The 12,904-nt window shown below is 50.7% G+C and overlaps 1 protein-coding gene across 2 annotated transcripts in view; it reads right to left on the bottom strand.

The window, feature by feature from the left end:
* Nucleotides 1–330: 330 nt before the first annotated feature.
* The window catches only part of DRD2 (dopamine receptor D2), a 22,078-nt gene continuing 9,504 nt past the window's right edge, over nt 331–12,904 (bottom strand). The window contains exons 4-7 of one of the 2 annotated variants that reach the window (XM_015421697.1): nt 11,960–12,156; nt 9,340–9,426; nt 7,526–7,862; nt 331–524 (exon numbers count right to left, since the gene is read on the bottom strand). In XM_015421697.1, coding sequence (XP_015277183.1) covers nt 331–524; nt 7,526–7,862; nt 9,340–9,426; nt 11,960–12,156 — 815 coding nt within the window. The remainder of the gene's footprint in view (nt 525–7,525; nt 7,863–9,339; nt 9,427–11,959; nt 12,157–12,904) is intronic. The other variant, XM_015421699.1, reaches the window with a different exon arrangement.

Here is a 12,904-nt window from a genome sequence, read left to right as displayed (position 1 = left end):
ACGCAAGCCGCCGGCGGTGTCTGTTTGGGGCCAGCGCTTTGGAGGTCTCGTGGACCATGAGTGGTGCTGTAGTGTGTGTGTTTGTGTTCACCTAGTTTCTGTTTTTATAAAGCGCAGTGCAAATGTGGCATCTGACACAAACTCTTCCGCGCCGTTCTCTCCGAGTCCGAACGTCGCCTCTCCAGGGAGACAGCCTTTCACGAAGACCGCTGTCTCCTCCCTGCAGTCAAAGCATGAAGGTATGGCACGTAACTCTGCGAGCTGGTCTCCAGATCCAACACCCCCCTTGGGTCTGACCACGCTGTCCACCCATCTGGCCGCCCAGGGGAGTTAGCAGTGGAGGATCTTGATGAAGGCCTTTCGGAACTCAATATTGAAGGTGGTGTAGATGATGGGGTTGACCGCGCTGTTGACATAGCCAAGCCACGTGAAGGCGTTGTACATGGCCTGGGGGATGTTGCAGTCACAGTGCATGTTCAAGATGTGGGTGATGAAGAAGGGGAGCCAGCAGATGATGAAGACACCTGTGGGAGACAAACCAGAGGAGACGTGTTAGCCGTGCTGAGGCTGAAGCACTCTCTCTGGTCAGGAATCGAGGGTGCATTAGATCTTCGAACTGCAAAATGGGTCCGAATGGGAACACCGTCATCCAGAGCTCACCAAGGGAAGGAAAGGCATAGGAAGACAATTCCTATGTACCACCACCCCATTCTGATTGGATAGAGATGGATTCACAGGACATTCTGTTCCAGCACTCTGGGATCTGAGTTTGGTGTAATGTTTATTTATTTATTCTTATTTATTCTTTAGATTTGCATCCCGCCCTCCCCGAAGGCTCAGGGCGGCTAACAAGGGCATAGATGCCAAATTTAAACAATAAAACAGTATAAAATACAATAATCTAGCATAATACAGTTATTAAAAATAGTAAAAATAAAATATCGATGCTCCAATACACTCCGAATCCTAAAACCAAGATGGTGTTCTGAAGATGTTAGAACAGAACAACAACAGTATATGTTACCACAACCCTGTCATCCGCCAGGGACGTCTCGCACCTCCGATGATACCCGCATCAGCGGTGGTAGAGTGCGGTGATGGAAAGAACATTGGTGGAATAATGGTGGCAGCGGCTCCTACTCAAAAGCCTGGTGGAAGAGCTCCGTCTTACAGGCCCTGCGGAACTGCACAAGGTCCCGCAGGGCCCGGATCTCTTCTGGGAGCTCATTCCACCAGGTAGGAGCCGCCACCAAAAACGCCCTGGCCCTGGTCACAGCAAGTTTGAAGGACTTGGGGCATGGAATATCCAGGAGGTTTTGACTCCCCAACCATAGTGCCCTTGGGGGAACATGCGGGGAAATGGCAGTGTTTCCTCGAAGATGCGTTAGTGTGAGCTAGCTCACAGTTTTTTAGCTTCGAGCTCACAGATTTTTGTCTTAGCTCAGGAAGGATGGCTACAGAGCAAACTAATTTATGTAGTAGCGAAATCGCTGGGTCACGACTTTAATGCCAGTAGCTCACAAAGTAGAATTTCTGCTCACAAGACTCCACAGCTTAGAGGGGGCACTGCACATGGGGTAATCTGATAACACGTTCCGTGCAAGCATCAGCGTGTGGAACTGTTCTCTGGAGACTGGCTATCTACAGGAGAGAGGAACCCTGGCGAAGAGGACCAAACAGAAATCCAGGTTCCTGTTCTAGGATTCACCAGGAAAGAGTTACAGACCCTATGTCATCTTTTTGGACGTAGGTATTTTAGGGTTGTCAACTTCAGGTTGGGAAATTCCTGGAGATTTGTGGGTAGAGCCTGGGGAATGTGAGGTCTGGGGAGGAGAGGGACCTCAGCGGATAGGTTTGCCAGCCTCCAGGTGGGTCAAACGTAGAAAAACATCATGTTAGAACAAAATACACAATACTAATATGCTACTATGTCTTCATATATTGATTTAAATAGAATCATAGAATGTTAGAGCTGGAAGGGAACTTGCAGGTCATCTAGTCCTACCCCCTGCACTCTGCAGGATCATAGCCGAAAGATAGCCCTACAACATACCATCCAGCCTCCGCTTGAAAACGTCCAGTGAAGGAGCATCCACCCCCTCCCGAGGCAGTCTGTTCCACTGATCAACCACTCTTACAGTTAGGAAGTCTCTCCTGATATTTAGCCGGTATCGACTCCCTTGTAATTTCCACCCATTATCTAGTCTTGCAATCTGGAGCAAGAAAGAACAGATCTGCTCCATCTTCTACATGACAGCCCTTCAGATACTTGAAGACTGCAATCCTGTCCCCTCTAAGCCTGCTCTTTCCCAGCCTAAACAGACCCAACTCTTTCAGCCTTTCCTCGTAAGACTTGGATTCCAACCCTCTCACCATCCTGGTTGCCCTCTTCTGGACACGCTCGAGCTTGTCCACATCCTTCCTATATATGTCTTCATATATTGATTTAAATCATAGAGAAATACAATAGAGACCCTAGGGCATCTCAGTCATTTTGGAAAAAAACCTAAAGAACATTATATATCTAGTAGAAAAGTCCACAGCTACAGAGACAGGTTCCAATGCTGCGGACTGTCTTGCTTTCTGATGAGAGACTGATGGGAGATGCAGCAGTCGTCAGTGATGAGAGATGCAGCAGGCTGTTGTGCTTTCCAAAAAGAGATACAGCAAGCATCAAAGCGACACGCCTCCCAGGCAAAAATTGTGTGTTTCGAGAGATTCTTCTTCAGGCACAAGCCTCCTATAGAATCGTTGACTTGTGCATTGTAGCACTGTGAGCTTTGGTTCCAGGAGAAATAACTGTGCCTGAAGAAGAATCTCTCGAAACAAATTGTTGGGTATTACAAGTTGAAAACACTCAGTATATCTGGGGTTAAATGTTTGTTTATGTTACTCTCAGGAAGTCACATGTTTCTCATGTAACCAATGTTCTTTAGATGCAAGAAGCCCGGGAAATTTCTCCCTGATCTAGGAGTTTGATTGGAACGAAAGTGTCAAAGTGTTTTAGCATTTTATGGCTCCTCTTCCCGTCTTTGTTTGCTGTTCTCAAGAAGAAGGAGAGAAGCCATAATGCTTCTTCTAGTTTTGTCTTTGTAGTGTAAGGATGTAGCCATTTAGCTCTGTTGTTATTTTCATCCCAGTTACCCTCCTCTATGCTAGAATTTAGTAAAAACTTTATATTTCATGGACTCTGAATCTTAATTATTTTACTCAGGCTCTGCTGGGCTATATTATCTCTGCTAAATAACATTTTTCAATATCTCACTATCACCCAACACAACTAAACAACTAAACTTGACTAAAAAGCGAGATCTCCTGGGATTACAACTAATCTCCCGACAACAGAGATTAGTTCCCCTGGAGAAAATGGCTGCTTCAGAGGGTGGACTCTATGGCATAGTATGTCCTTCCCATTCCCTAAACCTTACCTTCTCCAGGCACAAATCCCCCAAATCTCCAGGTATTTCCCAACCAGGAGTTGACAACCCATACAGTCTATTGTCCAAAGCCGCCATGTTCCTCCAGGGGAACTGATCATTGTAGCCTGGAAATCAGCTGTAATTCTGGTCCCACCTGGAGATTGGCAACCCTACCAATGGAGGTCCCTCTCCTTCCCAAACTTTGCCCTCCCCAGGCTCTACCTGGACACGGGCAACCCCAAGGTATCTCTAAAGGGGAACAATTTCAAAGGCCAGTTTGTGAATGCCAGATGTCATACTGGGAGCACCATGTTGCTCTGCTCTGGTTAGACCTCACCTAGAGTACTGTGTTCAGTTTGGGGCACCATAATTTAATGCATGGGACAGAGCAGGTGGAGAAAGAGGCACTTTCCCCCCTTTATCACCATACAAGAACTCGTGGGCACTCCATGAAATTGCTGAGCGGTCGGGTTAGAACGGATAAAAGGAAGTCCTTCTTCACCCAAAGAGTGATGAACACATGGAATCCACTGCCACAGGAGGTGGTGGCAGCTCCAAGTATGGACGGCTTCAAGAGGGAATTAGATAAGCATATGGAGCAGAGGTCCATCAGTGGCTATTAGCCACAAGGTATAGATAGGGACTCTGGGGCAAGTGATGCTCTGCATTCTTGGTGCTTGTGGGGGTCAACAGTGGGTGGGCTTCTAGTGTCCTGGCCTCACTGGTGGACCTCCTGATATCACCTGGTACTTTTGGCCACTGTGTGACAGAGTGTTGGACTGGATGGGCCATTGGCCTGGTCCAACATTGGCTTCTCTTATGTTCTTAAGAAGGATACAGACAAGCTGGAACATGTTCAGAGGAGGGCAACGAAGATGGTGAGGGGTCTAGAAACCAAGTCCTATGAGGAAAGGCTGAAGGAGCTGGGCATGTTTAGCCTGGAGAGGAGATGACTGAGAGGTGATCTGATATCCATCTTCAAGTACTTGAAAGGCTGTCATATAAAGGATGGTACAGCATTGTTTTCTGTTGCCCCAGAAAGTTGGACCAGAGCCAACGGATTAAAATTAAATCAAAAGAGTTTCCGGCTAAAGATTTGGAAGAACTTCCTTCCTGACAGAGTGATTCCTCAGCTGAACAGGCTCCCTCAGGAGTTGGTGGGCTCTCCCTCTTTCGAGGTTTTCAGACAGAGGCTAGGTGGCCATCTGACCGCAATGCTGGTTCTGTGAACTTAGGCAGATCATGAGAGGGAGGGCAGGACGGCTTGCCTCCGTGCTTAGTTCTTGTGGCCCTTTTTTATACACCCAGGAAAATGCTGATTGCCACTTTGGGGTGAGGAAGCAATTTTTCTCCAGACTGGTTTGGCCAGGGATCCTGGAGGTTTTTTGCCATCTTCTGGCCATGGAACAGGGGTCACTGTGTGTGAGTGTGTGTGGGGGGGAGGTATTTGTGAATTTCCTGCCTTGTGCAGGGGGTTGGACTAGATGACCCTGGAGGTCCCTTCCAACCAGTGTTTCCTCTAAGCTGAGTTAGTGTGAGCTAGCTCACAGTTTTTTAGCCTCCAAGCTCACACATTTTTGTCTCCTCTCAGGAAGGAGGGCTCCAGAGCAAACTCATTTATGCAGTAGCCAAATCCCTTGCTCACAACTTTAAAGCCAGTAGATCACAAAGTAAAACTTTTGCTCACAGGACTCCACAGCTTAGAGGGAGCATTGCTTCTGACTCTATGATTCTATGTGGTCAGGTCCAGCCCTTTGGTGTGAAGAGCCCCGCCCCCTGGAATTTCCATCAACTGCCTGGGCCAGCCGCCTGAAGGACAACCGAAAAAGGAAGATCTAGGAGCTCACTGTGAGCTGGGAGTGTTGAATGAAGGCTGCCATCGTCAAATTAGCACTTTACTACATCAGGCGGTTTGTATGGTTTTAGAACTGTTTTAATTGTAGTTTATATCTTAATGTAATTTACCTGTCTAATTTAGAAATCCAAGAAATAAATAAACAATAAACCACAAGATTCCAGCTCGCAGCCTGGCTCCCAATTGGGAAATACCTGGAGATTTGGGGGGGGAGCCCAAAGAGGGTGGGCTTTGGGGGAGGGACTTCAGTGGGGTGCATGCCCGAGAGCCCACCCTCTGAAGCAGCCATTTTCTCCAGGTGAACTGATCTCTGTCACCTGTAGAGCAGATGGAATAGCAGGAGGTCTCCAGCCACCACCTGGAGGTTGGCAACCCTACATGCCAGTGGCCTCCTCGCTTAGAGGGAGCATTGCTTCTGACTCTATGATTCTATGTGGTCAGGTCCAGCCCTTTGGTGTGAAGAGCCCCGCCCCCTGGAATTTCCATCAACTGCCTGGGCCAGCCGCCTGAAGGACAACCGAAAAAGGAAGATCTAGGAGCTCACTGTGAGCTGGGAGTGTTGAATGAAGGCTGCCATCGTCAAATTAGCACTTTACTACATCAGGCGGTTTGTATGGTTTTAGAACTCTTTTAATTGTAATTTATATCTTAAGGCCTCCTCGTTTCTGTAGCGGCCTTGGCTGGACTGATGGGCTCTCTGCTTTTCTCGTGGAGGAGCCGAAATGCAGGAGAGGCCTGCATTCATGGCCTCCTTCCCCTCCGTTGTTATGCAAAACGCAATGCCCACTTGAGACTCAGCAGGCAGATCTTTCCAGTCTATGACCACTTCAGCCATACTTCCACCCACTTCCATTTTCATTATCGCTCCCCCGTCAGCTAAACAGTTCCTCTGTTGCTTGCGAATGTGTTTGGGACTGCCTACGACCGAAACCTTCAATCTCACTGTATTGTGTAAAGATGGTGTAATATGTTTGTAATAATTTCCCATGGATTGTGGGGTTTTACAGATACTTTGGACCTGCCAAAAAGACAAATACGTGGGTTGTCGACCAAATGGGGCATGGACTCTCCCTAGAAACTAAAATGACCCAAATGGGGCTGCAGTTTCAGGTGGGCGGCCGTGTTGTTCTATAGGAGAAGAGCAAGACTCGTGTCCAGTAGCGGCTTTAAAGGCCAGCTAGATCCCCAAGCTGCGGTGGCTCAAGTGGTTAAGACGCTGAACTGCAGGCTGTGGAAGGTCCGTAGTTCAGCAGTTCAAGACCCGGGTTGCCGCATGATGGAGTGAGCTCCCGTCTCTAGTTCCAGCTCCTGCCAACCTAGCAGTTCGAAAGCAAGACATTGCAAGTAGATAAGTAGGTACCACTTTGGTGGGAAGGGAACTGCGTGTTTAGTCATGCTGGCCACATGACCACGGAAACGTCTTTGGACAGCTCTGGCTCTTTGGCTTTGAAACGGAGATGAGCACCGCAACCCTAGAGTCGGACTCAACTGGCTTTCGAGCAAGGGAGACCTTTACCTTTACCTTTAGATCCCGAAGGCAGGAGCTTTTGCGAGTCAAAGCCATCTGATGAAGGGCATCTGAAGAATCGTAGAATCACAGAGTTGTTGGAAGGGGCAGGCCTGTAGCAGGATTTTTTAAACTGAGGGGGCCTTTAAATAAGTCAGGGGGCACCCCGCACAGACCCCTGCACAGACCTCCAAGGGAGTGCCTGGGGGCTGGGTGGGAAGTCAGGGGGCTCTGGCAGTCAGTCAGGGGGGGCCAGGCCCCGAGATGCCCCCTGCAGCTACAGGCCTGGGAAGGGGCCATACAGGCCACCTAGTCCAACCCCCCCTCCCCCGCTCAGTGCAGGATCAGCCTAGAGCCTCCCTGACAAGTGTTGGTCCAGCTGTTGCTTGGAGACTGCCAGTGAGCTTTGACTCTTGAAACGTGATACCCTAGAAGTCTTGTTGGTTTCTAAATGTGCTATTGGACTGGAATCTTAATAGACAGATAGTTGGTGGACATTGCCAGGTATGAGTTGGGAAATACCTGGAGATTTTGTTTGCAGAGCCCGAGGAGGTGGGGAGGGTTTGGGGAGGGGAGGGGAGGGACTTCAGTTGGGGTATAAATGCCAGAGAGTCCACCTTCCAAAGCAGCCCTTTTCTCCGGGTGAACTGATCTCTGTTGCCTGAAGATCAGTTGTAATAGCAGATCTCCAGCCACCGCCTGGAGGTTGGCACCCCTATCTGCAGGCCTTTCTAGGAGGCTTACCTAGCACGATGGCCAACATCTGGGTGGCTTTCTTCTCCTTCTGCTGTGAAAATTTCCTCCTGCTCATGCTCTTGAGGGAGGTCCTTGTCTTGCCATTGGGCATGGTCTGGATCTCAAAGACCTTGGCTGCCTTGGGGTGGTTGGTCGTGTGTCCGTTCTTCTCCACTCTGGACGGGCTGTCCATGGGAGACTGCAGGCCGGAAGGGACACACTGTTTGGAGGTGGCTGGCTGGACCAGCTCGTTCTTTCTGGCCACGGGCGGCTTGTTGTGTTTGCTCTTCTCCGGAGGACTGGTGCTGGTTGCCATTTCCATCTCTTCGATGTGATTCACGGCTTCCTGGAGAAGGACCCCCCCCAAAAATAAAAGAAATAAAAAAAGACAGACATACATGAAGCCAATAAAACAAAACAAAAACCACAACCATTTAAATAGACCAATCAGAAAGGGGGCAGCGAACAAAGAATGAGTTTCCGGTGGCGGAGAAAATGGTTGCAAATTGGCTTTATGAGGAGACAAAGAGGAGGACCAAGACCACGGCCACACAGCCCGGAAAAATCTACAACAACTAAAGAGGAGGATGTCTCTCAGAAAGCAAGCCCATCCAGGGTTCTCTGAAGCGGCCAATTCACAAGAGAATCTGGTAGCGTTGCCAGCTCTGGGAGCATTTTGGATTGAGTGAAGCGTGAACTCTGGGGGCCCACCATCTATTCCATACAATGAATGGCGTGGAAACGTCACCCATGCCCGCTTTTGCATGCCGACCCTGGCAGACTGGACAGCTTGGTTGGTGGGCCCAGGAAGGATACCGCCCAGGGATGGTGCGGTAAATGGGCCAGGGCTGCCCGATCTGGGTCGGGAAATCCCTGCAGCCTGAGGTGTAGAACCCGGGGGCAGGGATCTGTGGAAGGGAGGGTATCATTAGGGTTGCCATCTCCCGCTGTGACAATTGACCTCCAGACAACCAAGTTCAGTCCTCCTAGAGAAAACAGCTAGTTTGGAGGGTGGACTCTATGGCATTATATCCTGTGGAGGTCCCGCGCCTCCCCAAACCCCGCCCTCCCCAGGCTCCGCCCCGCAATCTCCAGGTATTTCCCCACCCAAAGCTAGCAACCCTGGGTATAATGCCATACAGTCCACCCTCCAAAGCGGCTATTTCCTCCAGAGGAACTGGCCTCTTTTTTACTGGCCTCCTCTTGGGTGTTCCAGCCTTACATCAAAGGCTGGTCTAGGAACCATGACTCACTTGAGAGCATCACCAAATTCATACACAGGCTACCCTCAAGCATAGGTGAGGCTCAAAGGTGCCACTGAGATATCACAAGTCCAGCGGGCCCATGTGTAGCCCCATCCGGCTTCCAGCACGTGGCCAGGCAGTGAGCTTGCAGGAGACACAAAGTGCTCTGAAGTTGCTCCCATGTAGGGGCTCTGGCTCAGTGGCAGAGCCTCTGTTTGGCATACCGAAGGTCCCAGGTTCAATCCCCGGCATCTCCACCAAAAGGACCAGGCAGTAGGTGTTGTGAAAGACCTCTGCCTGAGATCCTGAAGAGCCTCCGCCAGTCCAAGTAGTCAATACGGACCTTGATGGACCAATGGTCTGATTCGGTATATGGCAGCTTCATGTGAGAATGCTTGCGCTGGCTGTTAATACATTACTAAAGGGAAGGGGGAACCATCTCTTTGAGCACCATGGAGAAGATGTTTCCTGCCTCTCCTCTCTGGCTTCTCAGGGTGCAAAGCAAACCCTCAGAAGAACTTGTTCCACTCCTCCCACAGGCAGAGGAGATGGACGGCCGTGCATGAAGACACCACTCACCACTTTGCGCTTTTTCACCGGGAAGCTCCCATTGGACTTCACGATGAGCGTGCATAGCCTCACATCTTCGGGATGAGTGCATTTGTCCTAGGGGTAGGGGGTGGGTGCGGGACAGGAGGCAAGGAGGGATACACGGGTTACGTAAGAAGACCACATCTGGGAGCACGGAGCCAGCAAGAAGGACGGGGAGGGGGACACCGGAAAGCAGCGGAGGGCATGGAGCAGAGCCAAAACGCTAGCTGGGATTCGACTCGGTCTCCCTGAATGTAAGAGATTGGCAGACTCTGCTTTGTCCTGGAGGAAGCAGGCGGGTGAAGGTGTTGTCTGAGGTCCATCTCAGAACATTTTATAGCTCGGTCAAACCTGTAGACACCCCATCCCATCCAAAGGCCATTCACCAGCCATCCGTGATCCATGGTCGGCCGGCTGCTCAACCATCCCCCTACTTTTCAGGCAACAAAATCTACAAGAGCTAACCAGCCCCTCGGGGAGGGGGGCCATTGCACAAATCTGGTGGGCTGCAGTCAGCAGGTTGGGTCCCAACAGGGCCAGCCCCAGCTTATTTTGCACCCTAGGCGAGGATCCCTTCTGGCGCCCCCCCCCCTGCGCCGGGTTCAGCAAAAGAGCTTCCCTGGCTGCGGAAATGCAGGGCTTTTGGTGGTTGGGGGGCTTTTGGTGGTGGTGGGCGGCGGGTGCAATTTGGCGCCCCTAAGGGCCAGCCCGCTCTAGGCGAACGCCTAGTTCGTCTAGTGAGCGAGCCGGCCCTGGGTCCCAAACCACAAGAGCGGGTCTTGTTAGCCATGAGCCTTTTCCGATCTGTCCAGATGTTTTGTCTGTGCCCACAGAACAGTTTAGGAGCTGCAGTGAAAGCTCAACCGGTGCTCGCCTGATCAACGCCTGAATGGGAGCCCTGGCGTCAGCTGGCCTGAGTCTTGCAGGGCACAGTGAGGCATAAGAACATCAGGAGAGCCCTACTGGATGGGACAAGTGATGCATCTAGTCCAGCATCCTGTCCGCACAGTGGCCAGACAGTTTCTCTGGAGGGCGCAGGGAGGTCTAGGCCTTCCCCTGATGTTGCCTCCTGGCACTGGGATTCAGAGGATTAGTGCCTCTGAATGTGGAGGTTTGCTTTAGTCACTATGGCTAGTTGCCACAGATGGGCCTCTCCTCCATGAGTCTGTCTAATCCCCCTTGAAAGCTGTTTATTCCTGTGGCAATCACTACAGCCTCTGGCAGCAGATTCCACATGGTAATCACTCTCTGTGTAAAGTAGTATTTCCTTTTGTCTGTCCTGAACCTACCGCCCATCAGCTTCATTGGATGCCCTCCAGTTCTAGTCTCTTGGGAGAGGGAGAAAAAAAGTTCTCTTTGACCACCCTCTCCACCCCGTCGATCATTTTATAAACCTCTACCGCATCCTCACTTAAAGGATAAAAAAGATAACAGGGCACTTAAAGATTTGCATAAGAGCTCATAAATTGGCCCTTCCCCTCCGGGCAGGACTCCGTTTCTGTTTTAAAACAGTTGAACGGTGGCCAAAGGGAACACAGCTCTTGTTGCCTTAAGTGCCACGAGGGAGACAGGCAGAAAATTAATTAATCCCGTGTCTCTGCGTCCTCCTCCTTTGTCTCAGCAGTTCCTGTGCCAAGTCGGCTCCTAGCCGCTGCTCACGGCACGTCTTTCCAACATGTCGTTCTGAGCTCCAGCCAGGGAGTTCTGCTGTGTCCAGCTCTGGCAGGATCGAGCCACACGCCCAGCTCAAGAAATGGCACGAGCAGGTAATGGAAGGCGGAATCTATGGCCCCGGTCCCTCAAATGTGCTTGTGCAGAATCAGCAATGAAACGATATTGTCAAGAAGACTGCAATCCAGGGATCCCCGTCGTGAGGTCCGCAGGTACCGCGGCACCCACCCACCCCTTTCTTGGTGTCCACCGAGTGATTTTGAGGAAGTGGGCAGCAATGCTTCTTCTAAACTGTGGAGTCTCGTGAGCAAAAATCCTACTTTGTGAGCGACTGGCATTGAAGTGGTGAGCGAGCAATTTGGCTACTGCATAAATCAGTTTGCTCTGGAGCCCTCCTTCCTGAGCTGAGACAAAAATGTGTGAGCTGGAGGCTAAAAAACTGCGAGCTGGCTCACATTAACTCAGCTTAGAGGGAACACTGGTGGGCAGGGCCGGGTGGAGCTTTTGCCCAGCAAGGCTTCTGGTCAGCCATTGGAGATCTGATCGGGTTTCCAGATTTGCAACAAGGCACATGGATCTTTGCCGCGTGACTGAAGGTAAGCTGGGGCAGCCATTTTGTCACTGGCTCTACTTCCTGGAGCAGCCGTTTTGTGGCTGCATCCACTACGGTGTCTCAGAAGTCCAAAGGTGCCCACAAGGTCAGAAAGGTTGGGGGCCCCCTGCTGTAATGGAAGGACCCCACTATGGACACACCCTGGAGAAACGTTATGCCCGGGAGCAAGGGCGGGAGAAGCAAGCAGCCATCTCTGCAAGGTGCTAGTTCACTGATGCAAAGCCACACAGACCTGGGAGGGAAAAGGGGGAAGGGGACAATCCTAGGGGCCAAAGAGGACCAGGGAGGAGAGAGGATGGAGATTGGGGTCGTGGGGGCAGTTACCTTCAGCGGTGCCTGCGTGTCCGAGTCCGGGCCCATGTGGGTGGCGATGCGCTTGGTGTTGACGCGCTTCCTGCGTTTCCGCAGCACTATGTATATCTGTACGTACACCAGCAGGGTGACAATGAAGGGGACGTAGAAGGAGACGATAGAGGAATACACAACAAAGGCAGGATTGGCAATGATACACTCATTCTTCTCTGGAAGACACAAGAGATTGCAGGAGCATTGTCCTAGCCATTAGGAGCTACTGCCAGCTTGTGTGTATGTGTGTGCGTGCGTGTGTTATTAAAGAAGGTGACACTCTTTGGGGCACGGGGAGAATTTCACCAGCCTCTGTCCAAAGTGGGACATTCCAAGCCAGGGATGGGACTTTTTACATGGGAGCTGCAAGTCAGAGGGCAGAAATAGGCCCGCAATAGATAACCCAACAGCCTCACATCCAGGATCAAGACGGGGGCAAAACTTGATCTCTCAAATACTTCTCACCCAGGTATGGGCAATTTTGCTTCCACTGCAGCTGACTGCTGCCCTTATAGGTTTGGGGTAACTCGCTGCTGAAGATGGTGGAGCCCTGGAAACCTTTCTGTTCTATTGTATCTCAACAGTGGGGAGGGGAGACGAACCGTTTCTTATGCATTGTTGGTGTGTATTATTATTTTATTATTTATTCTTCATTGTGCAATCTGCCTCGACTCATGGTGAGAAAGGTGAAGCTTTCCCTCATTTTCCTCACTTGGGTGTTCCTGTTGCTTGCATGAGTTTTGCTCCCCCTTGTGGTTGATTCAATATTACATTGCTCTATGTCCAGCATAAATTGCAGGGAGATGTGCCAGACACAGTCATGTCGTATCAAATGGAACACTAGAGGGAGCAAAACACACGTGGAACAGGACCCCCCCCCCCCCCCAAAGGGGGGGGGGTTTTTAAAAAAAAAGGAAGGGGGGG

Source organism: Gekko japonicus, unplaced genomic scaffold (genome assembly GCF_001447785.1).
Source record: "Gekko japonicus isolate JY-2015 unplaced genomic scaffold, Gekko_japonicus_V1.1 scaffold2910, whole genome shotgun sequence".
NCBI classification, from domain to species: domain Eukaryota; kingdom Metazoa; phylum Chordata; class Lepidosauria; order Squamata; family Gekkonidae; genus Gekko; species Gekko japonicus.
Note: the sequence above shows the minus strand (reverse complement) of the source record. Positions and strands in the feature narration are given on the sequence as shown.